At 39.1% G+C, this 23,536-nt stretch overlaps 1 protein-coding gene and 1 long non-coding RNA gene across 7 annotated transcripts in view; one reads left to right on the plus strand and one right to left on the minus strand.

Moving 5' to 3' along the window:
- Nucleotides 1-358: 358 nt before the first annotated feature.
- Nucleotides 359-7,641, minus strand: LOC143686645 (uncharacterized). Its single transcript, XR_013177266.1, has 3 exons — nucleotides 7,414-7,641; nucleotides 3,255-3,448; nucleotides 359-1,544 (listed from the first exon to the last, which is right to left on the minus strand). It is a non-coding gene; the product is annotated as an uncharacterized LOC143686645 (long non-coding RNA).
- Nucleotides 7,642-10,806: 3,165 nt separating this feature from the next.
- MAGI2 (membrane associated guanylate kinase, WW and PDZ domain containing 2) overlaps nucleotides 10,807-23,536 on the plus strand; it is a 1,430,555-nt gene continuing 1,417,825 nt past the window's right edge. For all 6 annotated transcript variants that reach the window (XM_077153531.1, XM_077153591.1, XM_077153676.1 and 3 more), the window contains exon 1: nucleotides 10,807-11,435. In XM_077153531.1, the coding sequence (XP_077009646.1) occupies nucleotides 11,135-11,435 (301 nt within the window). In that variant the 5' untranslated portion in view covers nucleotides 10,807-11,134. The remainder of the gene's footprint in view (nucleotides 11,436-23,536) is intronic.

Here is a 23,536-nt window from a genome sequence, read left to right on the forward strand (position 1 = left end):
TTTTCTGTTGACTTTGTTAGCTTTAGTTCATTCTGTGCTTAATATGCTAGATATGTTTGAGCTTTTCGTATTCATTGATACTTATGTGTCACATGTTATTTTTTACTCCTAATTTTTCTTTCATTCAGTCCTACAAGGACCATATACTCTTCTCTCAAAGAAGTCTAAAAGTATGGATGAGGTAAATATGGAATGTTATAATACAAAGCAAGAAGAAATACTATGAAATGGTTCAGGTAGCATGCCACAGGGGCCAAACAAACAAGATTACTTTCAGCTGAGTATATATACATAAAAAGTTTTACATCAGTTTATAGAAGAGGTTTATTAAGTTAGACATCAAATATATTTCCTACCGAACCAAAAGGTTGGACCTCAGTAGATCTATAAATTATCTGAAATTATATGTAATATTTGAAAGACATGCATATGTGCATTTCTGGGAAATGGAAGGGTAGGATATGGTCACTAGCATTTATCATATTCTGAAAGGAATCTATGTCACTCAAAATGGTTAAAAGCAAATGTTGGCAGATAGAATAATGTTTGGACAGTTTCACAAAGTTATTAAAATTAGTATGGTTAGAATTGCTTTCTTTGCTACCAAATGCTCAACAGCAATTCTGCTTCTTACAAATCTGGTTAAGGAAGCATGGTGAACTTATCTTTGAAATTCTTAAAATATGTGTTTTAGTTTGTTAAATGCTGCTGGAATGCAATCTACCAGAAATGGGTTGGCTTTTGTAAAGGGAATTTATTAAGTTACAAGTTTACACTTCTAAGGCCTAAAAAATGTCCAAACTAAGGCATCCAGAGAAAGATACCTTGATTCATGAAAGGGCTGATGATGTTCACGGTTTCTTTGTCAGCTAAGAAGGTAAATAGTGAGATCTGTTCACTTTCTCTCCCAGCTTCTGTTTCAAAAGGCTTCTCAAGCGGCGTTTTCCTTTTGCATCTCCAAAGGTCTCTTCTCTGTATCTGCTCTAAAGCTTTTTCCAGAATGGTTCCCTCTTAGAGGACTCCAGTAGGTGGATTAAGACTGAGTGGGTGGTGGTACATCTCCATGGAAACCACCTAATCAAAAAGTCCCACCCACAATTTGGAGAGTCACATGTCCATGGAAACAACATAAAGAAATCCCATCCAACAATTTCTTATGAGATTTAAGAACATGGCTTTTCTGGGGGTACACAACAGTTTGAAGATGGTACACTATGCTTTTTCAAACCTAGAAAACACATTTGACTATTCTTCACTATTTTGGAAGAATAGTCCCTAAACTTCCTTTTCATCCTCCAGTTTCTTCACTACTTATAAAAATTAAGTCCACAATAGCAGTATCCTTTTATGGCTTCTTTTATTTTGTTGGATTGAAACTGTTGCCATTTCAAAGTAATAATAAAGCGAAAAAAAATAGAATTAGAGTGTGGGCAGTATAAATAATATTAAAATACATATAGAATATTTAACATTTATTTTTCAATTTGGTGATAGGAATTGATGGTGAAGATGATCAAGAAGATGAAACCGAAGGCATATATCTGCTAGAGAGGAAAAAATAGGATAAATTAAAATCTAGATGTTTAAAGGAGAAGGAGCGATGATATGAAAAAAGTTAGAAAATTAAGAGACAAATAGTGGATAAGACTTTCTGTAAGGGTGAATGCATGAAAAAATAGTAAGGTTACTTTCAAAGATATAGAATTCAAAAAGTAGAAAATAAGAGCAATTGAACTACTCACTTAAGCTAAAAAAAAAGAATAGATTCAGCTACTTGATAGTATGAAATCAAAGTATGTGAAGTTTTGAAGTATTCTAAAAATCTAGTAAGGCTTAAACATATAAAGGGTAGGAGAATATCTTTAGAGTTTAGTAGGATGTGAACTGACGATGAAAGACTGGCAGACAGGCATTGAAGAAATAGGAAGTAAAACAATAAAAAGCAAGATTATTTCAGATATTGACATTCAAGAAATATGACTACATAGATTGCATAAGAAGGAATACATTTCCAGATCTAAATAAAACATCATCCTGTTATATGTGGTGTATACGTTGAATTAAATAAAAGCAGTAAGATTTTCTTTTTACTAAGATACCCTTTAACATTTACATAAAATATTGCAACAACTTTAAAATCACAGAATAAAAACAAAGCAAAACATATCTTCATAGTTCCTTTTCCTGAGCTGGTTAAACTTCTCCAGTTGTTGAACTCTATAGCTAAGATGGAGCAATGACTGAACTACTTCATATGGCAGTGTTCTTTTTCTACCCTGTAAAGATTGCATGGGCCATGAATTTCACAAAAAGTGATTTATAAGGGCCAAAGTCACACTGTTCAGAACTTTCTAGCAGTCAATATTATGTAATACTATCAAAGATTTAAGTAGTCAGATTTTGCCTGTTCTATTCTTTCTTCTCCGTGTTCCCAGATCTTTTATTTTTTTATTTTATTTTATTATTATTTTTCACATGGGCAGGCACCGGGAATCGAACCCGGGTCCTCTGGCCTGGCAGGCAAGCATTCTTGCCTGCTAAGCCACCATGGCCCACCTTCCCAGATCTTTTTTTTTTTTTTTACTTTTTTTTTAGGGAGGAAGGGAAGGAAAGACAGAGAGAAGGAAGGAAGGAAGGAAGAAAGGGAAACATCTTTTAAACATTTTCTTGTTTTATTGTATTTTGTTTGTTTGTTTGTTTTTTACATGGGCTGGGGCCGGGAATCGAACCGAGGTCCTCCGGCATGGCAGGCAAGCACTCTGCCCGCTGAGCCACCGCGGCCCGCCCTTCCCAGATCTTTTAATGACAAATTGCCAGTGCTGTTTGAGAGTAAATTCTCCAGCTTCAGGAAAGTTAGATCAGATATTTCCTTCCAATACTAAGACTATTATGATTGGATGTTTCTGTGAGAAGCAGAAGCACAATCAATGAACATCAATTCCATACTAAAATGAAACAGTTTAGGCTCCTTTCATGCAAAATTAATTGATATAATCCTACTGTTACAATAACCAAAATATTTGAGGTTTTTAGGTAAGGAGCATTAGCAGCATAATATAATTTGATAAGATACAGGATGGAGAATGCAGTTCCTGTGCATGTGTTTAGAGGACTTCAAATCTCTAAACATTCCTCTCACACCCTTTAAGGGGCATACATTTCTCTACATTAGTTCTCACATTGGAATACGGTCTTGTTCACTGGTTCCTACCCTTCTCTCAGCCCAGTAAAAATGTTGTAAACTGTGTTCTCACCTCATGTTTTGCTCTCTGCTGGATATAACCAATGAGTGAAAGATTCAAAGTGTCCCAACATCAATCTCTGTTGCCCCATCTCTCTTCAAGTTTTGGACTTGTATTTCCAGTTACTGAACCTAAGTTGTACACACTCCCGGAGCTACTGGGCTGAGCCCTGAATGCTGGAAACCACCGGATAAACACAGCAAATGCTACTGGAAGAACATGAATAAAGTCATATTTTATATTAATGCAAATACAAGCCCACCACAGAGTAGACATTCAAGATGAATACTTTAGATAGAAACTTAATATTTCCCATAAGAGCACTCTTGGCTGGAAGTGGGTGATTATCTTTATTAGGGTTATTTTGATAGAAAAGTCTGAGAAGCTCAGCATTATGCTATTGGAAAGCAAAATCCACTTTATAAGCACAGGTTATTATTTTCATGTGAAGATTTTAATGGACATGAAAGGAAGTTTAATATTAGGAATGGCTATGGATAAACTATGGAGAGGGTCAAGAATGTCCTATTCTACCCTCACCATCTCTCAGACCTGTCCAGACCATGCTGTCCCAATTTCTGGAAGGACCTGGCTTCTCTTCTAAATGCTGCCTTATGGCTAAATATATTCTTTCTTTTCTTCATCAATATGTGTTCCTCTGCATTCTATTCTCTTAAGCCAATAGTATAGGAGTAAATAGATGATCATTTAATACTAGAGAGGAAAATTCATATTAAGGTGGTATTCATACAATGAAATTGTAGGCGTCATCACTACATTTTGGGAAAATCTGTTAATAAACAAATTTTTATTGAGCATTTACATCGTTCAAGTGTTAAGGATACAAAAGTGAATAAGACAAGGAATCCAGCCTTCAAAAATCCAAGCATTCTTGATGTGGAAGACAGACTTGAGAACAATGAAATATCTTAGATGTCACATTTCTATAAAGGGTACACGAAGACATTAAGGAAAGGTTGATATTATCTTGGTAGGAGGAAGGAGTCAGAAAAGGCTTCTGAGGGAAGGTGGCCCTAGAGGTACTCAGAGAACGAGCTGGTATAAATAAGACAAACAGAGGGAGAGGACAGTATTTTAGACAAGCAAAGAACCGAAAAAAAAAAAAATGGCTTAGTGAGCAAAGGAAACTGTGAGCAGTTCAGGATGGTTGAAACAAAAGGTTGAAAGGGGTAGGGGAGACCAGGAACAGCTGCTTACCCTAATCTAAATACTTTTAAAACAACTTGGAAATCACTGGCTTTAATTATTTTACAAGGGACCTAGAACAGATGCTTTAATGGGGCCTTCTTTCATTTTTATTTATCTTGGAGAGACCACATTGGTTAGGTTACCCTGGGCTCCAATTCCAAGGGGTATAAAGAAAAATAAGCCTGGATGCTTGGGAAGGGGGCAGAGAAAGATAAAAAGTGAAATGAGGAGTTTGGGTTTCACTGTGTATTTAATGGACAGCAGCGACAGATTTTAAGCAAAGAAGAAAGAAGAGGACTTATAATGTCTCTCTGGTAATTATTACAGAGGTTTTTCATTTAAAGGACAGGGAGAAGAAAAAGCACAATAATATGGATTCCTGATGTTGAGGACCTGAATTAAACCTGAAGCAGTGAAGGTACAGAAAAGTGGTATCCTATAAAACTGTGGAAGGAAGAATAATGGTTCTTTAAAGATATTCATGTCCTAATAGCTGGACCCTGTGACTATGTTACATTACAAGGTAAAGAGGAGTTAAGGTTGCAGATGGAATTAAGGTTACTAATTTGCATACCTTAAAACAGGTCCTTTAAAGTGGAAGAGGGGAGAAAAAAAAAAGCTAGCAACAGAATGAGGGGGTGGGAGAAGCACCTTATAGCTATTGTGGCTTTGAAGATGGAGGGGCCACAAGCAAAGGAACGCAGGCAGCTGGAAAAGGCAAAGAATAGGGTTCTCCTTCCAGTCTTCTGAAGGAACAAAATTGCTGGCAGCAACACCTTGAGTTTAGCCCGATGAGACCCATTTCACGCTTCTGACCTCCAGAACTATAAGGTAATAAATCTGTGATGTTTAAAGTCACTGGGTTTGTGGTAATTTGTTACAGAAGTAATAGGAAATTAATACAAATGCAAGTTCAGCCTTGGCAAAAAAAGAGCCCTTGACAGAAAACGTCATTGAACATTCTCTGCTAAAGTGTAGGACCTGTCTTCACACCTACGGTTAGGCACCCTTCACCAAGCACTTTGGTTTTACTGCTTCTGGGTCCATAATCTTCCTCCCCAAACATTTTCTTAGCACATGGATAGTCTCTCTACGTCTGCTAAATTATAAAGTGCTGAATGATGTGTTCACTTCTGTTCAGAAATTTACTTTTATAAGTTTCATTATTAGGGGCATTAAATGTTAACATAGTATCAGGAGTAAGTGTTTCAGATTCACACAGACCTGGTTCAAGTAACAACTCCATGCCTTATTGTTTCCTGATTTCCAAAAAGAGATAGCAATGCCTTAGATGAGGGCCCAAAGAAGCATATGCTGAGGCAAAGATGGTATATAAGTGATTTATTAAGAAAATGCTTTCAGGAAACTCCCATAAGGCACTAGAGAAAGCAAGATAGGGAAGGGATTTCTTTCACGCAAAATTCCAGCACCAGTGTTATCTGTGGGGAGCACTGGGGTACAAATTACACCTCAGAGTTTCTTGCTACCAGAGACAAGAGAGCTGGGCTTTCGTGCTATATAAAAGACATTGGCAAAAAAAAAAAAGTCCTTGGTTAAGGGCTCAAGGAAGGGAAGTAAATTCCTAGGTGGCTCTTTTTGCCTCTCTGTGCCTGTAGGCAAAGTGGGTCCAGCAGCCTTTGGGCAGTCTTCCAAAAAGAGTCTCCTGGGCAGAGGCCTTGAGAATCAAAAGAACAAAAGACGCAGAGAGGCGAAGGAAGGCACACAGACCAAATCAAAGGGATCTTAGGGGACCTGGGAGGAACAAGCATCTACCCCATAGAACTAACTCTTCTAAGTATTGAAAGCATTCTTGCTTTGCTTTTTGCTGTTGTTCTTAGCTTTTATGATTCCTAGCCTAAGTTTGATCTGTAATAACATGCAATATCTAGTGCCATGGTCTTCATATGGAATGATCAGTGCTCAAATGATTCTTTCATTCAAATTAATGCAACAAGTATCAAACCCAGGAAGAATAAACAAGACAAATGAGAAATAAAGCAAATATGTGGGATGCCAGAATAGCATTTCAAAATGGTCATATCTTCATTCTCATATTTTTCATGGAACTGGAAACTTGAACAAAGTTGAGATGCCTAATTGCATCTCTAAAAAGTCAGACAAAATCAACCAACCAACCTACCAACAAATAATATATTTATTTGATGATAATAAATCTGGCAAGACACGCTGTCCTCCCCCCACCCTGCCCTCACCTGAAGCAATCTAATTTTGATAGCATTTTATAGCTTTAAAGTACATTGGTATATATTATTTTATGTGATCTCAAGCAGCTTTTTCATATATACCTTTGCCTACCTTGTACAGACAAGGGAGCACGTTCTGGGAGGTTAAGTGACTTGTTCAAGGTTGTACAGCTAAGGCAGGAACCCAACCTCTGACTCCCAAAATATTGTTCTCCCAAATATTGCTTCCTTTAGAGTTCTACATGATCTACACCTTATATCAGTCAAGCACTAATCAGGAACAGAAACCACACTATAATATGATGGGAAAATTAAATATAAAGAATTATTAACCAGTAAGAGAATTAATTACTAAGAAAGGTAGAGAACATGAGAGATTACAGGAATAGCAGATATACGAAGCAGCCTCTACATGTGGGGCTGTGAGAGTGTACCCAAGGAGGTAATAACTTAGAGGAATCCCACCCCCCCCTTCTCCAACTCCCCATCTCTACCTTGCAATCAGGCCTGAGAATCAGACCTCACTGGGGGTAATGTGGTGGTCCGCTGGATGGCTAAGAAATTCTCTGCAGTGTCACAGATTGGGTCTGATAAGCAGAAAATCACTTGCTAGGTGTTCTAGTTTGCTAGCTGCGAGAATGCATATACCAGAAATGGAATTTAATAAACTGCTAGTTTACACTTCTAAGGTTATGAAATTGTCCAAATTAAAACAAGTCTATAGGAATGTCCAATCTAAGGCATCCAGGTAAAGATACCTTGGTTCAAGAAAGTCGATGACATTCAGTGTTTCCTTTCAGCTGAAGGGGCACATGGCGAATGTGGCGGCATCTGCTCTCGCTCCAGGACTCTTGCTTCATGAAGCTCCCTGGGAGGCATTTTCTTTTTTCATCTCTGAAGGTTGCTGGCTGGTGATTCTGGTTCTCTCATCTTTCTGTTGTAGTTCTGCAGCTCTCTCCTTGTTCTCAAAAGGAACTCTCTCCAAAATATCTCCTCTTTTATAGGATTCCAGTAAACTAATCAAGACCAACATAGAATGGGTGGAGACATGTCTCCAACTTAACAAGTTTAACATCCACAATTGATTGAGTCACACTTCTATGGAGATAACCTAATCAAGTTTCCAACCTATTGTACTGAATAGGGATTAGAAGAAACAGTTGCTCCCACAAGATTGACGGCTTTCCTAGGGTACATAAATCCTTTCAAACCAGCACTCTAGGATACCAGTGAAATTCTCTGGGAAGCTTCCCATTGGGATGCCAGTGAGACTCATTGGGAAGCTACCCACTAGGGGGCTGGCAAAACTCACTGTAAGGTGTACTGCACTGGGTCTCTCACTCATCACAATCCAGAAGCCATTCACTAATAGCCATCCACAAGAACAAGAACAAGAACAAGGAGAAAAGCACTGGAACTGAGATAAGTGTCCTCTTTTTTGCAGTGCCCATCTACCCTCTACTGATATGGCCCAACACTGTGCCAGTTGACAAAAAAAAAAAAAAGTTACAGGTTCCATCTCTAATTATAACAGCTCAGGGTAAAGAGGAGTGGATTTGGAGCTGAGAAGCAACAAGTTAACTCACACAAACACCTCAATGATTCCTGTGTCCTGGAAGGAGAACTTGCTCTTAGGCCAAAACCCAGCCATTTTTCCTTTTTACCTCCTTGCTCCTAAAATAAAGAGCAGACCCAAACTTTGGGGATCCATTTAGTGAGAGTTGGTATGGCATATGGTAAGCACAATGGGAGGGAGTATACATAGTGATTGAGACCAGGTCTGGAGCCAAACCACCGGGATCTGAATACCAGCTCCAACACTAACTAGATTTTCAGCCTTATTAATCTAATACTCAGTTTCCTCATCTGTAAACGAGGACAATAATAGATTTACTAAGATGTCAGGAGAAATTAATATGTGTAAAGTCCATAGAACTATATCTGGCATGTAGTTAGTACTTAATAAATGTTACTATTACCCATACATGGTAAATATTGTTATTGGTATTAAAAATACATTTTTAGTTTTCTTATCAATTTCTATTTAGGATCATACCTCTAATGCTAAAACCCAGCTTATTTAAGTGAGAGCTGGCCTTTGCCACAAAGTCTTATGGACTATTAAGCATTCACTGCCTGCAACTCTGGTTTCATATCCTGCCACTGCCCCCGGCTCACTGAATAACCCCTACCAGTCCCTGCCAACTCTTTTGGGAACTGTTTTCTCAAGGAAAAAAATAAAACAAAACAAAAAAACCCACATAGTTAAACAAATCATCTTTCCTTAAGAGCTTCTATTTCTGACTAAATTTGACATCTACTTCCCAAGAAGTAGTGAGATACACTTCGCGTGGAAAGAGGAAGGAAATTAGCATTTTTAGTGCCTACCCACCTATGCCAGACAAGCACTTTGGATGCCTTACCTGATTTGATCCTCAAAATATGCCAATTAGATCAGAATATTTTACCCTATTTATCAAGTAAGGAAATCCAGGCTCAGAAGGGTCAGAAAGATCACTCTTTCCCAAGATCATGTTAAGTAGCAGAGCCTAGATTCAAATTTGGAGTCTGATTTTTCTGTTTGGGTCGACTGCACATTTTCCCTGTAATGCTTGCCTCCCACACTACCCTCATCTCAGACATCAAGAATCCTGACTGTTCAATGCTTTCCATGCTTCACTTCAGAGAGATGAGTGGGTGTGCCATGATTTTGGAAGATGTAAGGGGAGTCTGAGACGTATCATTCGAAAGTTAAGCGAATTAAATTCATTTACCAGTTACAGAAAAGTTAAAAACTCCTAACATCTCAGCAAAATTAGCTTTTGAGTGAAAATCCGAAGCCTGCCTGCATCGTTACTCCTCTGTCCTCACCTCCCCTCCTTGCTGCAAACTTGGTCTAGGACGTGCCTAGTTGGGGACAGAAAGCTAAAAGTTCCATCCCTGATTCTGCTATTTTCACCCACTAAGCCTTTCTTTTCTTTCTCTTAGAAGGAGGTTGTTAGGCCTGGTTATCTTAAGTTTTCTTCCAAGAGTCTGGGGTTTTCCTGATTGAGAGCATGTCCCTCTTGTCCCAGCACCACAGCTCCAGAGTTAAATTGTCCATTTCTCTGCGGAAGCCGCTCACTCCAAGTGCCGTCCCCCATAGCAGCCCCCTTCCTTTCCACTTCTCCTACCAAGAAAAAGAGAATCCCCTTCTCCTCGTTCTCTTAAAATTGGCTTTCAACGGACAATCCCGCCCCTCCGCTAAATTCAAACCCTGGCCCAAGGAGCCTAGGTAGGGCCTGCCCGCGGGAACGTGACGCTGCCTCAAGCTCTCCCTGCCCAGGGTAACCAGCCTACAGTTTTCTAACTTTCCCCTCCCGCTAGGGTGAATTCCGAGAACTCTGCAACGAGTTTCCAGTAAAAGTGAAGTGAGGAAGCCTCTTTCATTCTACACCGCTATCCAGGCACCAACACCCAGGTGGCCTTCTCCCGCAAAACCACGCCAGGTCTCTGTATGCCAGCTCTTTCTCACGGCAGGATCCCGCGCCAGAAGATCCCGGCGCCCGGAGATGCAGCACCAGGCACTCGGGCGCGGCCCAGGCCACGTTATTTCTGCTCCATCGGACCTCAGGTCGGAGGAAGCCAGGGCGTTCTCACCACGCAGCGGCCGAGCGCACTGCCCCGCCGCTTGGAGTCGGAGAAAAGTCCGCACTGGGCTCTCAGCCCTTCCTGCCCAGCCTCCCCACGCCGGGCCTCGGCTCCCCTCCTTTCACGCTCCCGCCTCCTCCAGTAGGCTGCCAGGCGGACCCAGCCCGCCTCTCTCCCTCGCTCTCCGCCTTCACTACCGGGTCAAGCTGCGGAGGGAGGGAATGGAGACAGCGACGAAGCCCTCCACAGCTCCCCCCAACCGGCGCACGCGCGCCCCTCCTCTCTCCTCCCTCTTCAGCCTGCTCTCTCCTCTTCTCCTCTCTCCTCCCCTCCTGCCAGTTACAGTACAACTAGTACACCACACACACACGGACCCAGCCGCTGCCACTGCAGCTGCCATGGATATCGGCTAACAACACACACCCAGGCACGCGCGCGCGCGCTCCCACTCGTACCACGCAGGAGTGGCCCCCGGCATCCCTACCCTCTTCCCACCCCCACCCCCACCCGCTCACCAGCTCGGCTACTGCTCACTCGGGCTACAGCCGCCGCCACCGCCGCCGCCGCCGCCACAGCTCTTCTCTGCTGCGGGGCCACAGCCCTGAGTGTCATTCAAGGGACAGCACAACCTCACCCATTCTCTCCTACCTCTGCCCAGCAGTCCCTCTCATCCTCCCCCCTTCCAACCTCCATCCAAAGAAGAGGGAAAGCACGGAACGGAGGAGGGGAGGAAGGCAAAGTCCGCTCTCCTCACTCCTTGGCCCCCTCTCTCCTTCATCCTCATCCTCTCACCACCAGTCCTCCCCACCCCAAAGGAACCCAGGAGCTGAAGCAACTCACCCCACTGCCATGTCCAAAAGCTTGAAAAAGAAAAGCCACTGGACTAGCAAAGTCCATGAGAGTGTCATTGGCAGGAACCCGGAGGGCCAACTGGGCTTTGAACTGAAGGGGGGCGCCGAGAATGGACAGTTCCCCTACCTGGGGGAGGTGAAGCCCGGCAAAGTGGCCTATGAGAGCGGCAGCAAGTTGGTGTCAGAGGAGCTGCTGCTGGAGGTGAACGAGACCCCCGTGGCGGGACTCACCATCAGGGACGTGCTGGCCGTGATCAAACACTGCAAGGACCCCCTCCGGCTCAAGTGTGTCAAGCAAGGTGAGCGTGGCTGCTTGCCAGTGCTTTGCTAGGCGGCGGGATAGCTCTAGGCCAAGGGGAATGGAAGGGTGGGCGCGCGCGTGAAAGGGGGTGTGTTGCGCGATGTTGGAATGGGGTCGGGAGAGGAGCGAGTGAACTTTCCGAGGGGTCCGACTCGGAGGGCTAAAGCGAGGGGAGGGGAAGGTTGCGGTATAGTGTGCAACTTTGTGCAGTTAGACCTTCCCCTCAGGAAGGAGTTTGGCCTTGTCTGACCTCTCTCACGGTGCGGTGAGCTCCCAGGGCAAATTGAATGTGCGTCAGTGACATTGCCCGCAGTGGATGGAAAGCTTTTGGGGAAGGAAGGAAGAAACCAAGGAAGGAAGGGAGGAAGGAAGGAACAACTTGAGGGTGCAGCGGCATCTCCGGAGGGGTGGAGAGCAGCGGGCGGGTGGGGGGTGGTGGCAGGGAGCGGAGAACTGAGCCCCAAATTCTGGGAGCTGGGCTGGAGACATCTTTGTCCGTGCTCTACCCTGAGTATCCCTGAGCTACTGGCTGGCAAGAAAGGAGAAGGGACAGATGGCTTTGGACGCTTTGACGGATCTTCTATAACTTTTTACCCCGCTTCATCCCTCTGTCCCCCTCCCTCCGCCCACGGTCGTGTCATGTGGGCACCGCGCGTCACGTGCGCACTGACTGACCGGGCTCTCACCCCCAGCCGGCCCTCACCAGGAGGATAGCGAAAGGAGGCGCGGCGCTAGGAACCGGTGTTATTGTTGGGGAGCAAGGGAGTAAAATGAATGTTAACTCATGCATTTTACTCAGGGGGTTCCCTTATTGAGAGGAATCCTCTGTGGTTTGGCTCTCCACTGGATCTAGATTTGAGGGGCGTGTCAGGGGAGGAGTCCGATGGAAAGGCTTCCTGGCTACAGTTCAGGCTCTCACTAGCTCCACCCGGACTAGCTGTGCCCCATTTGAAGGCTGTGATGGAATTAGGGAAACTGGGGTCTTGCAGAACTCTATTACTGTCTTTGCCTGAAAGAAAATTATAGTTCCAAAGGAGGAAAAAGTGATATAAAAGTTTGGGAAAAGAACATCAACTAGAATAAAGCAGTGTATCTTTGATGTGCACGCGTGATTGCATACCTTTTTCTAGCTCAGGACGCACCATTTCATGTGTGGTATGTGTATGCGTGCACATGCATATCAAACTAAGGGTTTGTTGTCGTTTTTACATTGCTCTGACTCAAAGATGGAATGTCATTGCCTGCATTTTGAACAACCACTTAATCCAACTACCTGAGTAAGTCTTATGGGCAATGCTTTTAGGGTGGTGTTCTTCATACAACCAGTTTTGGGTTTTATGTGAGAAAAAGTCTCGGATAAAGTTTCTTAAATATAAAGCGCCATACGAAAAAAAATTTTTTCTTTGGAGATTCTTGAATATTCATATTTGCTGATTTGGGGTGGGCTAATGTAGACATTGGAGGTCAATGTTATTTAATACTGGGTGGCACCGAAGAATATGAATTAGGTAGGAGGGGAAGTAGAGTATCTTTGTGTTTCTCAAGATTACACACCGGAGGCTCAAATACAGATATTCATGTTTGTATATTTGATGTCACAGTAGAATCTGATAGCTGGATAGCAAAGTTCTTGTCTAGTGTCCAAAAGGTCAACTAAACAACTACTGACTCTGGTTCTGTTGGCAAAGAGCTTGGTGTTTGTAGTACAGAGTGGATGCAAAGTTAATGCATTGCTAAAGTGGACTAATGATAGTGTCATAGTAAGGGAGGTGATGGTCCTACTATATTTTGTAATGATCACCACACCTTAAATGTTGTATTCAGATCTGAGCACTACATTTTGAGATGGACTTTGGCAAAAGTCCAAGAAAGACACAAGAAAGATTGTGTCCAGAAGAGAAGATAGTGTTGGGTATGCTATATATATTCCATGTAACAAGTTCAAAGTCAGCTGGGAAAAGTGAGGTCATGAAAGTGGTCATTAAATATTAAGAAGCTATCAAGAAATTCGTACTACTCTGTGATACTTCACAAGGCAAACTATGCTCAATATATGGAAATTACATGGTGAATCCACTTTACCTTCATTAAAAAGGTAAGTTTTCTACTTGCAAAAACTCTGTGGCCCACCTTGCGGGTTAATGAGCCTCCATTATTATTTTTGTTCTTAAAGAGGCCAAATGACCATACAACATGATTATCTCAGAGTGATACCTACATAAAACAGGGAACTGTATTAGATATCATTTAATCCTGCTATAACTTGCTGCAAAATCTTCTTCTATATTTTGTTTTATTTAGAAAATTATTGCTTTTAGAACTCATGGTATATTTGCATAGTTAAGTGATATATTTAGGGAAATATTTTAAAATTCTATATTAATTTTTAGTTCTGGGCTTCACTGGGCCACTGATGATTGATGTTTGTAATGATGTTCTCAGAAGCCCTCACAGGAACCTGATTCATTCTGAGTCATTATTTTGACCAAGAAAAAAAAAAAAAACAAAACTCTCAGCTCTTGGGAAAAATATAATCTTCTTGTATATTTTTAAGATATGGTGATTTATGTGTATTATTCCCTTGTTGAAATCATTATTTTCCTCTTCAACTACTAGAGTTTATTTTACTTCTCATTGGATGTGGGGTGAAATTTTTCAAATCCTTTTAATATAGTATTTGTGTGTCTTGGTTGTCACTGCAGAACTCACTTGCTGGAAAAACATTTAGAGACTCTTGTCTTAAGTAGACCTATTTCTAGAGAGCCAATGAACTAGCTTAGCTGAAAACTTTAAACATGGTTTATATACAGTTGTATTTTTAAAATATTAATAATTTATTTTTGAATATTCATTCATACATTGGGTATTATATAGAGACTACGTACATTATAATTCTACTACAAATTATAATTCTAAATTATTGTCTTTTTAAAATAAGATGTAACTAGGGTTTTAAGACATGCTAGACAAGATGCATCTATCACGGTTTTAAAATTATTTTAAATACTTTAAAATAATTATTTAAAGGTATTTAAAATAATTTCAAAAGCTGTTTAATTACATTTAAGGAATTCCTTTTTAACTTAAACTTGTCTGCTTTTAATCCACACAGTGATGAGTCATATGAAAAATGCCATTTATTATCATATCCTTTTTAATACTGTGGCTTTGTAGTATACAATAAACTTTCCTCACCAAAGTATTTAATTCAAAATGAGTAGTTCAGTTCTATGACCTCATTAATGCATCAGGCCCAGTTAAAGGAAGTTTCTTGAGTGATTCTGAAGTCTGCGCTAAGTTCTAAAGGCTTTTTGTTTGTTTTAAATTTGACACCAAAGTTCATAGCAGCCAGTTACATAGACCATTGTGTTCTATATTCCTTGCAATATGATTGCTAATGCATCTAATACCACATGGGGACCAACTTAGTCTGGACTTATTTTCCCATGGGGACCTTACAATAGAGAATAAAAGGCCCCCCAAAAGAAGTTTTCCAATTCTTCCAAGTGAAAGAAGGGCCAAATAATGCCTTTGAATTTCAGTTGTATAGAATATCTGCATTGCCCTCCATCATATTACTCTTTAAAGACATTTCCAAGAGGAAAGCAGGTCTCCATTTATTGAATCATGCTTCTTCTCTGACCTCAGGCTGGTATAAAGTTAAGCCCATATGCTTCTTTTTGTTTGGAAATGTAAAAAAAAATTGCCAGATTTTCTGCCAATAAAGATGGACTTTCCTCCATAGAAATTTGAGGTATGTGAATTTTATTGTTCGATAAACAATAATTATTTAAACTCTTTGATCAGTTAATTATTTTAGTAATAAAATATTTTTGATGTTTTGACGCAAGTTAAAGAGACAGTTATGTTTATACGTAATTATCAGGGAAGCCACTGTAGTTTTTCAGTATATGTATATAATTTAAATGGTATGACCTTCACTGTTAAATATGGCTTTTTTATGTGTTTCTTTTGAACGAATGTAGTCTCAGGGTGAAATCACAACTATAAACATTTAAGTGTCACCATCTCTGCTTTTAACATTTGCACCATGCAATCTTTTCTCACATTTATTATGCTCACTTTCCTTTTTAGTTGTTTGAAACTCTCACATTCACTTTCATAATGAGCAAAAAGTTTTCACATTTGACATTCTTGATTGCTTGTAGTTTAAACAATGGCTTTTGAAAGCATAGCAAACCCTGGCTGAATTATTTCCCCCGGGATAAGGGATAGTGTGGTGGTTAAATGTAAAACTCAAGCAGACTGCTGAGTCTGGATATATCACTTAGTACTGGTTGTGTGAGTAAGTTACCTAACCTGGGTTGTAACAGTATCTTAAGAATACACAAAAGTTGCACATTTAAATCATGTAGTGTCGGAAAGATAGTAAGTGCTGTGTAAATGATAGCAAATACTGTTCCAAATGTGTTGGTCATTTTTAGCTAGTGACATTATGATTTTATGAAGCTTTCATATTTTACTCATACTTGAAGACTAACTGAAAAACATGAAATGATTTACTAATTTACATTATGAGTAATGTTTGAAGTTATATTCTTGAAGTGAAGAATAACGTAAACCCTTTTCTTTAAAAGCTTCAATGTGAAGAGAGTGCCATTAAATAGAATGGAGTATATTTTCACTCTTTAAAAATAACTTCCACTGATGCTGCCTTTATGTGCAAAGATCTACTGTTTTTTATTTTATATCTTAGCCATACTTTATTTGTCATCCTCACATATGACTGGAGTTAGATGTAAGTATCATATTTTAATGCTGAACTTGTACTTCTCAGCTACAAAGCAAGTATCTTATAGAGAAGAGCTGTTACAAAGCAAAATTAATTATAGATATTCACAGAAAAAATATGTAATGAAAAAAAGATACCATATATTGAAGTTCATCAAGAAACTTTCTTTGCATTTGTGAGAATGACATTAACTCAGTATAAATAAATCAGTGTATGAATACTGATACAAGATTCAGCAAATAATAACATTTCTCCTATCAGTATTTCACATGCTAGCATTTTAATTGATTAATCCCATCTCAGAATTCAATAGAAACTGCTACCTTGAAACTCTGGCATCCAATATTAACTTTCAAAAATCTTTCTTAGCTACAATCTGGCTAGTTTCCAGGACAAAAAGCATGGAACAGAGCCTTACAACTTTCTTCGTATTGTGACATTTTTGTACTGTTTGTTTCATTCCATTCTTGGCTCCTTCTCTCTCTTCTGTCTCCAGTAAGGACTGATGTGATATTTCCTGTACTAAAAATAAATTATAATTCATATATAGAATTTAGGAATATTTTTGTAAATATTCCTGTGGTGATTTTCACATAATTAATACTAGGTGTGTTAGAGAGGTATATGTACTAGCTAATAACTGCTTTTAAATGCTCATACCATCATAGAAAATTAATATAGGCTACCAATATTACTTTTCATTAACAGTGATCAATTGTTTGTAAAGGTACTCCAGTTGGTCATTAAAATTTTTAAACTTAATAAATCTGTATTACATTTAAAATATACTGTTGACTTTTTTTAGGTGAGTCTGAGAAAAACGGTAAACGTCTCCTCCTTTGGCAATTGATTGATTATTAACTCAATTGCATCTAACATCTATTTTCAAAGAGCCATAGGCTAATGAGTTTAAATGAATGATTGCATTTGCAATATTTGAAACAATTACATGGCTTGCTCTATATTGGGAATTGTTTTATGAATCCATGTGAGTGTTGTGTGGTTTCGGTTGCTTTTGGTTATTTCTAAAAATACCACAGCAATCATTTTATGTCCAATAATAACCAAAACCAGATATGGGACAGGAGAAAAAATAAACAATTCTTTTTGAAGTAAAAGATATTTTATAAATATTAATTTTCCTAAAAGCAAAATTTGGGAGAGAATTTTATGAATATTTTAGCTGCCTTTAGTGAAACTAATGCAATATAAAAAATCCATAAATATTCACAGATTTTATTAAATGACTTTTGGCAATGAAATAGGAGGGAACAAATCTATATAATTAAAAAAATAGAATAAACACATTACGTTGTGTTTGAAGAAGTTTCTCATAATATAACTTTCCCAAATGCTACATTGAATTATTTATATTGCCATGGATCACAGGTAGCGCAAAAGCTGTTTGCACTCTCTTTTGTTACATAATAGACCACACAGTATGTCTGAATAAAAATATTAAATGCCAAAAACAATTTGTGGTAGTTAGATTCAGGTGTCAACTTGACTAGGTGAAGGTGCCTAGTTCTATTGCTGTGGACATGAGCCAATGGTACGTGAACCTCATCTGTTCCGGATTACATCTGCAGTCAGCTAGGAGGCATGCCTGCTGCAGTGAATGATGCTTGATTTAATTGGCTGGTGCTTAAATGAGAGCGCTCAATGTAGCATAGCCAAGGCAGCTTAGCATACCTTATCTCAGCACTCACAGCTCAGCCCAGGCCTTTGGAGATGCAGAAAGAAATCACCCTGGGAAAGTTGTTGGAACCCAGAGGCCTGGAGAAAAGGCCAGCAGAGAACACCTGGTGCCTTCGGCCATAAGAAAGAACCTCAGTTGAAAATTGGCTGCCTTTCCTTGAAGAACTATACGTATTTAACAAAATAAATCTCCTTTTATTAAAAGCAAATCCATCTCTGGTGTGGTGCATTCTGGCAGCTAGCAAACTACAACACAATTATATATGTTTAACATTTATTTTTCATGTTATAGATGAGTGGTGTTGCTTATCTTCATGCTTTGGCTTCCTGTGCAGAGGACTGTAGCCTAGCTGGAGCATATATGAACACAAGGTTATATGTCAAAATCTGATTAGTTGGATAGCAAGCATGAACAAGTTTCAGAGAGGAAATGCCCAATATTGTATCTGTGGAGCATTCTGATCCGCGTACATTTGACCTCAGTTCGCCTTTTTCTGCAGTCTATTCTGTAAGGGTGTAAAGCAACTCGAGCAGGCAACACTTCTTCAAGAGGTAACCAAATGTTTAGGCTTAAAGGTTCACTAAGCTCTCCCCAAAGTCTTAACTAATGGGGTAACTATAATCTTACCTTTCTAGCACATGAGGCACTTGGAAGGTAGTCATTTGGTTGGGTGGGAATGGGGTGTGAACAGACTGAAGGAAGTCGATCCTCTCTGGATGAGTAAGAATGTTATCGAAGATGGTCTTCCCCATCTACAGGGAACGACTAAAACCTTCTTTCTTAGCTTTCTTCTGAGACATTATTTATAGCTGGATCTCCTTTCCCTCTTTGGTTGTAAGTATATATATGCTTTCCTTTTCTTCAATTCAGTTTTGGAGAGTCATGCTAGGGAACTAAAAATTTGTTCAGCTTCTTTGAATATGTGAAACATGTACATACACATTTTCAACACTAAGATTCAGTGCCATTTTTAAAATTGCTATTCCCAGAAAGACGTTCATGTATGTGAGGATATAGTCTTATGTTAGGGAAAAAGAGTGACATAAAATTACTCCATGTGTGATAAATCTAGCTGAAAAGCTTGGACAGTCATGCATCAACTTTCAACTGATTGATACTTTTAACCCTTATTAACTATGATAATAAGCAACCATAGAGACATAATTAATTCAAGTACCCAGATGATTTCTAGATTTCACATAAATTAGTTGTTTAGAAGTAAAGATAAGAAGTCATATTTTAAGAATTTGGATTTTGGTTATTTTTATTTGCACCACCAAATGACTGGTGGACTACATAATGAACAGGATGATGTCCTAATGCTTAGTACTAGGAGGAAGGGCAAGGACAAGGAGTATGATTATTCGTTAATTGGATATCATACTTGCAGAATGATTTACTTTATTATAGCTTAAATGTTTCAGAATAAACTGAGCTCCCTGGCTCCAACATGCTGTGAATATATTGCACATCGAAATTGTAAAGAAGTAGTCATTTAAAAATGATTTAAGTGAGTCTAATTCATAAATGTTTAGCTAAAATATGGGTACTGGCATTGCTTTACTGAGAAATTAAAAATATAAAAAACAGCAAAGTTTAATTAGAATGGTTCCTAACATTTTATATGAAGTAGAAGATATCATACTTTGAATTACATTAATGTTTTACATTACAAACCAGTTCCTTATATAAAATTAATTACCTATGGGATAGTATTGTATATGAATTTATAATGTACATACATACCATGAAATGTAATGTAAAAATGTGTGGAATTAGTGGTATAATTTGATAACCAAAACGATACTCTAGCTGCAACTACAACTCAAGAAAATGTCATTTTATATTCTAATTCCAAGTCTCCCTTTTAAAATCAATTGGAAAATATTCACTGCCAATCTGAGTGGCCTCAAGATATCCATCATCCTTGGGGAAATTTGCTCTTTTAGTGACGATTGAAAAGATGCTTTGTTTCTGCAGAATATACTTTCAGACAGGCCTTAGAAAACCACAAACTTATTAGACAAACTGTTGGTTGTTGTCTTAGTTTCCAGGCTGCTATGACAAATACCACACAATGGGTTGACTTAACAGCAGGAATTTATTGGCTCATGTTTTCAGTAACTAGAGGGCCTGCTTTCTCCTGGGTCAGAAAGATTCTGGCTGGCTGGCAATCCTTGAATTCCTTGGCTTTCTCATCACATGGCAATATCCTCTCCTTTTTCTTCCAGGTTCCCACTGACTTCCTGCTTCCTGCTCTTCCCCATGGCTTTCTTTTTATAAGGCTTCCAATAATAAGCTTAAGATCCATTCTGATTCAGGTGGCCACAATTTAACTAAAAAGAACTGCATTCATGGGTCTTATTTACAATGGGTTCACACCCCCAGGCATATGATTAAGAACATGTGTCAACCTGGTGTACCTAATTCAGCCCACTGCAGTTGTCTACCTGGCATGCATTTCTGCTCCTCTCCCCCCTTCCTCACTATTGTTGATGCTCTGCCACATACTTCATCCCAGCTTGGCCTCAACCCAAGGTGATGTTTATGTCTAAACCTGGCAACCTAATTCTGTCTTCCTTGCCAGTGTTTAGTTAGGAAATGGCATATAACCCAATTCTAACTAAGGAAAAGTAGGGTGAGGCTCCTTGAAGGTTTTCTGAGAAATTTCTTAGGTCTTCAAATAAGACCCCGGAAAGAATGATTCCATTTTCTGTCTGTGAAAATTGCTGGATATGGAGGTTATTCCTGGAGCAACTGTTGCCATCTTGTGAAGATGAGGAGAAATAGCCAAAAGGTGGAGGATGACAGGGAATTGAGAGATGAAAAGCAATCGTCTCCCTGATTAGCTGCTGAAATAACTAACCCAGGACTTCTGTTATTGAGATAATAAGACACAAGATATTGTAAGCCATTTGCCTTAGTTTGGCAGACTTCTATCACAAATGCCATACAATTGCTTAAACAACAGGCATTTATTAATTTATGCTTTCAGAGGCTACAAGTCCAAAATGAAGGTGTCTGCAAGATCATGCTTTCTCCCTGAGGTCTGTAGCATTCTGGAGTTGGTTTGTGGCAGTCCTGAGATTCCTTGGCTTGCATCGTGCGCTCGAGTCCCATGGCAGTCTCTCTCTCCTTGTGTCTGTTTCCCTGATATCCTCTGACTCAGGCTCCTCTGTGGCTTACTCTGACCTCTGCTGTTTGGATTTTTCTGTTTGTACTATCTCCTGTAGTATGGATTAAGCACACCCAGATACAGTTGGCCACACTTTAGCTAAAAAGTATCTTCAAAAGGTCCTGTTTACAAATGAACTCACACTCATAGGAATGTGGATTAAGATTGAGAACATCTTTATTCTTAATTCACCATTTAAATTGTGAATTTCGTTATCTGCAGCCAAAATCATTCTGAGTGATTTAATAACTATAACATGGTATGAAAATAGGCATTTTGTTCCTATTTTATGCTTTTGGGGAACATGGGTAGAGATCTTCTTTCATAAATAGAAGTACTTTTTTGGGAAACCAGTTAAGGTGTATTTCCCTGTTATGTAAATTCACTCAAATACTGGGTATGTCGCCATTCAAGTTTGCTCTGGGTAATTTCTGCTTCAAATTCCAGAAAATTCTTACCATCTTGAAGTAAAAATATAGGGACACAATTCATTTTAACATTATCCAATGTACAACATAATCTAGAAAACAAATCATCTACAAAAATATAACAGCAATGCATGCCAAAACTAAATTGAAGTATTTTTTGAATTATATCGTGTTTACAAATATCTATGTCATTGATCTCAGTGTGCATGCAATTATAAACTGACACATTAAAACTGTTCCAAGCTCCATTTTGCCACGGATAGAATTCATTTACTTATTATTCAACAAACATTTTTTAGCAACTCCTCTGGCAGGCACCGAGCTAGAGACTGGAGGTAAGAAAATGAATAAGCCATCTTAAAGATGTCATTTACACCTTCAAGTAGTTCTCAGTGTAATATGTGTTATGTGACCTCAGTTAAGAGTCATTAAAGAAAGGATTTTTTCCATCTATTAAGGATGCTTTCCATGATGTAATGAGAATAAGAAGAGAGAAAACAAAATGTCTTGGAGACAAACGATGGACTATGAATCTTTGGTATTCCACATCATAGATTGCAGTTTGTATAGTGCCAAAAACTTGGTATGTATGCATTTTTAACACATGTGCCAGGCATTTGCCAGATAAGGACAACAGAAAGGTGCATACGCCCTGATCTCAATCCAGTGATTTTACAGTGCAGTGTTAATAGTTGAGAATCTGGAGCTTTGGAGACAGGCAGGTTTGGTTCCCAGTCATAGCTCTACCCCTTAGAGGTGTGAATTGAACAAATTTTTGTAACATCATCATTTATCAGCTCCATCTTTACAAAATAACCATCATTATAGAACTTACTGCATAGAGATGTTACGAGGAATAAATGTGATAATGCCTACAACATGCTTAGTCCAGGCCTTCAACTAAATTAAAGGTTCAGTAGCTGTTTACTATTATCATAGTTATAAATGTATAATTAATAGCATTTGTATTCTTATTATACATTAAAATTATTTTTGGTTAGAAATTACCTATTAATAAGTATATTCAGTACCATAATGTTTCAAAAAATCTCTGCCCGATAGACCAGTACCTAGTCTGACCTGGGGTTCAAGCAACATTTCTTGGAAGAGAGAATGCTTGAGTAGATGACCAGGTGAGAAATGTAGGAAGACTCTTGAAGAGGAAAAGCACAGACCTTGATAGTGAGGGGAACAGAGAAGGATGCAAAGAGTTTCTAAGTATTAAGGTCCGGAGTTTGTTAGAAAGTAGAAAGACGTGAGTTTGGGAAATAAGATGTGGGCCAAGCCACACTGAACTGATAGGTGAGCCATTGATTATTATTATTATTATTATTATTATTATTATTAATACTGAAAATCTGTGCAGCCTAGTATAGGTTAAACAGTGTTCTAAGCATTTAGATATAGGTTAACTCATGTAATCTTCATATGACTCTATACAGTAGTACTCTTCTTAATCCCATTTCACAGATAAGGAAACTGGAGCCCAGAGGGTTAGGAAACGTGTACAAAGCCACATAATAAGTAGCAAAGCAAGGAATCAAACTCAGGCAGTGCTCTTAATCACTATGCTACCTTGCCTCTCTGTGTTTGAACAGTTTTAAGGACCGAATTGCATGGTCATGTTCATGCAGTGTTTCCCAGTGAGGGCAAATGTTAACCACATTCCATAGAACACATTTAGGCAAAGAAGAGACCTGAGTAAAGGAACTGAGAAAATTGGCAGAAAGACCAGTTAAGAAGCTACATCATAATCAAGATGAGAAGTTTTGAGGTCTTGAACTCTACCGACGATGGTAGGAATAGAGAAGAGGGGACTGGGTGAGAAATATGTAGATGATAAAATTGGCAGCACACATAGTTGGATATGTAAAACAAGAAAAGAACCTTGCTTGACTTTTTGGTTTCTGCTGTCATTTATTAAGATAGGGGTTAAAGGTAAGTAGTAGATTTGAAGAGAAGGTTATTCTTAGTTTGGGAATTTGAGGTGCCTAGAAAGAATTGGGATATTTAAGTCTGATGGTCAGAAGAATGGTTGGGGTTG

The sequence above is a fragment of the Tamandua tetradactyla genome, chromosome 1 (genome assembly GCF_023851605.1).
Source record: "Tamandua tetradactyla isolate mTamTet1 chromosome 1, mTamTet1.pri, whole genome shotgun sequence".
In the NCBI taxonomy this organism is placed as follows: Eukaryota; Metazoa; Chordata; class Mammalia; order Pilosa; family Myrmecophagidae; genus Tamandua; species Tamandua tetradactyla.